The sequence below is a fragment of the Procambarus clarkii genome, chromosome 18 (assembly GCF_040958095.1).
Source record: "Procambarus clarkii isolate CNS0578487 chromosome 18, FALCON_Pclarkii_2.0, whole genome shotgun sequence".
NCBI classification, from domain to species: Eukaryota; Metazoa; Arthropoda; class Malacostraca; order Decapoda; family Cambaridae; genus Procambarus; species Procambarus clarkii.
Window position 1 is genome coordinate 49359289 of NC_091167.1, and position 2265 is coordinate 49361553.

At 49.0% G+C, this 2265-nt stretch overlaps 1 protein-coding gene across 1 annotated transcript; it reads left to right on the forward strand.

Annotated features, from left to right (window-relative positions):
* The first annotated feature begins 394 nt into the window (after nucleotides 1–394).
* Nucleotides 395–1423, forward strand: LOC138366145 (rac guanine nucleotide exchange factor JJ-like). The gene has a single exon (XM_069326891.1). It carries the CDS (start codon nucleotides 395–397, stop codon nucleotides 1421–1423), a length of 1029 nt encoding a protein of 342 aa, XP_069182992.1.
* Nucleotides 1424–2265: the final 842 nt, after the last annotated feature.

A 2265-nucleotide genomic window follows, 5' to 3' on the forward strand; every position in this document is an offset into this window, starting at 1 on the left:
ACCACCTGACCATCACAACACAACCTTAGCTCTAACAGACCATCACAACACAAGACCATCACTACCCGACCAACACAACACAAGTCCAGCACTACCAGTCCATCATAACACAAAACCATCACTACTCGACCATCACAACACAAGATCAGCACTACCTGACCAACACAGCCCATAACCTGCATTACCCGTCCATCACAACACAAGATCAGCACTACCCGACCAACACAACACTAGACCAGCACTACCCGACCAATGCAACACACGACCTACACTACCCGACCATCACAACACAAGACTAACACTACCCGAGCATCTCAACACAAGACCAGAACTCTCTGACAACACAACACAAGTCCTACACTATCCGACCAACTCAACACAAGACCAGCACTATATGACCAACACAACACAAGACCAGCACTACCCGACCAACTCAACGCAAGTCCTGCACTCCCCGACCAACACAACACAAGACCTGCACTACCCGACCATAACAACAGAAAACCACCAATTCCCGACCAACACAACACAAGACCAGTACTACCCGACCAACACAACACAAGACCAGTACTACCCGACCAACACAACACAAGACTTGCACTACCCGACCATCAAAACACAAGAACAGCACTACACGACCAATACAAGACTAGCACTACCCGACTGTCACAACACAAGACCAGCACTATCCGACCAACACAGCACAGGACAAATACTACCCGACCATCACAAAACAAAACCAGCACTACTCGACCATCACAACAGAGGACAAGCGCTACCCGACCAACACAGCTCCAGCACTAACCGACTATTAAAACACAGGACCAGCACTTCCCGACTAAGAAAACACCAGCACTACCCGACCATCAAAACTCAGGACCTGTACTACATGACCAACACAATACAAGACCAGCACTACCTGACCATAACAACACAAGACCAACACTACCTGACCATCACAACAGAAGACCAACACTACCTGACCATCACAACAGAAGACCAACACTATCCGACCATCACAACACAAGACCAAAACTACCCGACCATCACAACCCAGAACCAGTACTATCTGAGCAACAAAATACAAGACCAGCACTACCCGATTATAACAACACAAGACCAGCACTTCCCGACCATCACAACACAAGACCAGCAATACACGGACAACACAATACAAGACCAGCACAATTCAACTATCACAACACAAGACCAGCACCACCCGACAAACACAAAACAAGACCTGGACTACACGGACATCACAACACGAGACCAGCATTACCCGATCAAGACAACACAAGACCAGCACTTCCCGACCATCTCAACACAAGATCAGCTCAACCCATCCATCACAAACCAAGGCCCGCAGTACCCTACCAACACAACACAAGATCAGCATTACCCGACCAACACAACACAAGACTAGCACTACCCGACCAGCACAACACAAGACCAGCACTACCGTCAAACACAAAAGAAGACCTGCACAACGCTACCATTACAACACAAGACCTGCACTCCCCGACCAACACAACACAAGACCTGCACTAATTAACCGACCAACAGAACACAAGACCAGCACTACCCGACCAACTCAAAATAAGACCTGCACGATCAAACCATCACAAGACAAGACCAGCACTACCCGACCAACACAACACAAGATCAGCATTACCCGACCACCACAACACAAGACCAACACAACCCGACCAACACAACCCGACCAACACAACCCGACGAACACAACCCGACCAACACAACACAAGACCAGCACTACCGTCAAACACAAAACAAGACCTGCACAACGCGACCATCACAACACAAGACCAGCACTACCCGACCAACACAACACAAGACCTGCACTACCCGACCATCACAACACACGAACAGCACTACCCGATCAACACAATACAAGACCAGCACAACCCGACCATCACATCACATGATCAGCACAACCCGACCATCACAAGACAAGACCAGCACTACTCGATCATTACAACACACGACCAGCACTACCCGACCAACACAATAGAAGACCAGCACTACCCGAACAAAACAACACAACACGGGCATTACTCGACCAATACAACAAAAGACCAGCACTACTCGACCAACTCAAAACAAGACCAGCACTACCCGACCAACACAAGACAAGACCAGCGTTACCCGACCAACACAACACCAGCACTACGGGACCAACACAACACAAGACCAACACAAAACAAGACCTGCACAACCCGACCATCACAAAACACGACCAGCACTACC

Excerpts from the sequence above, each read along its gene's own strand:
- LOC138366145 (XM_069326891.1), top strand. The coding sequence starts at position 395 with ATGACCAACACAACACAAGACCAGCACTACCCGACCAACTCAACGCAA.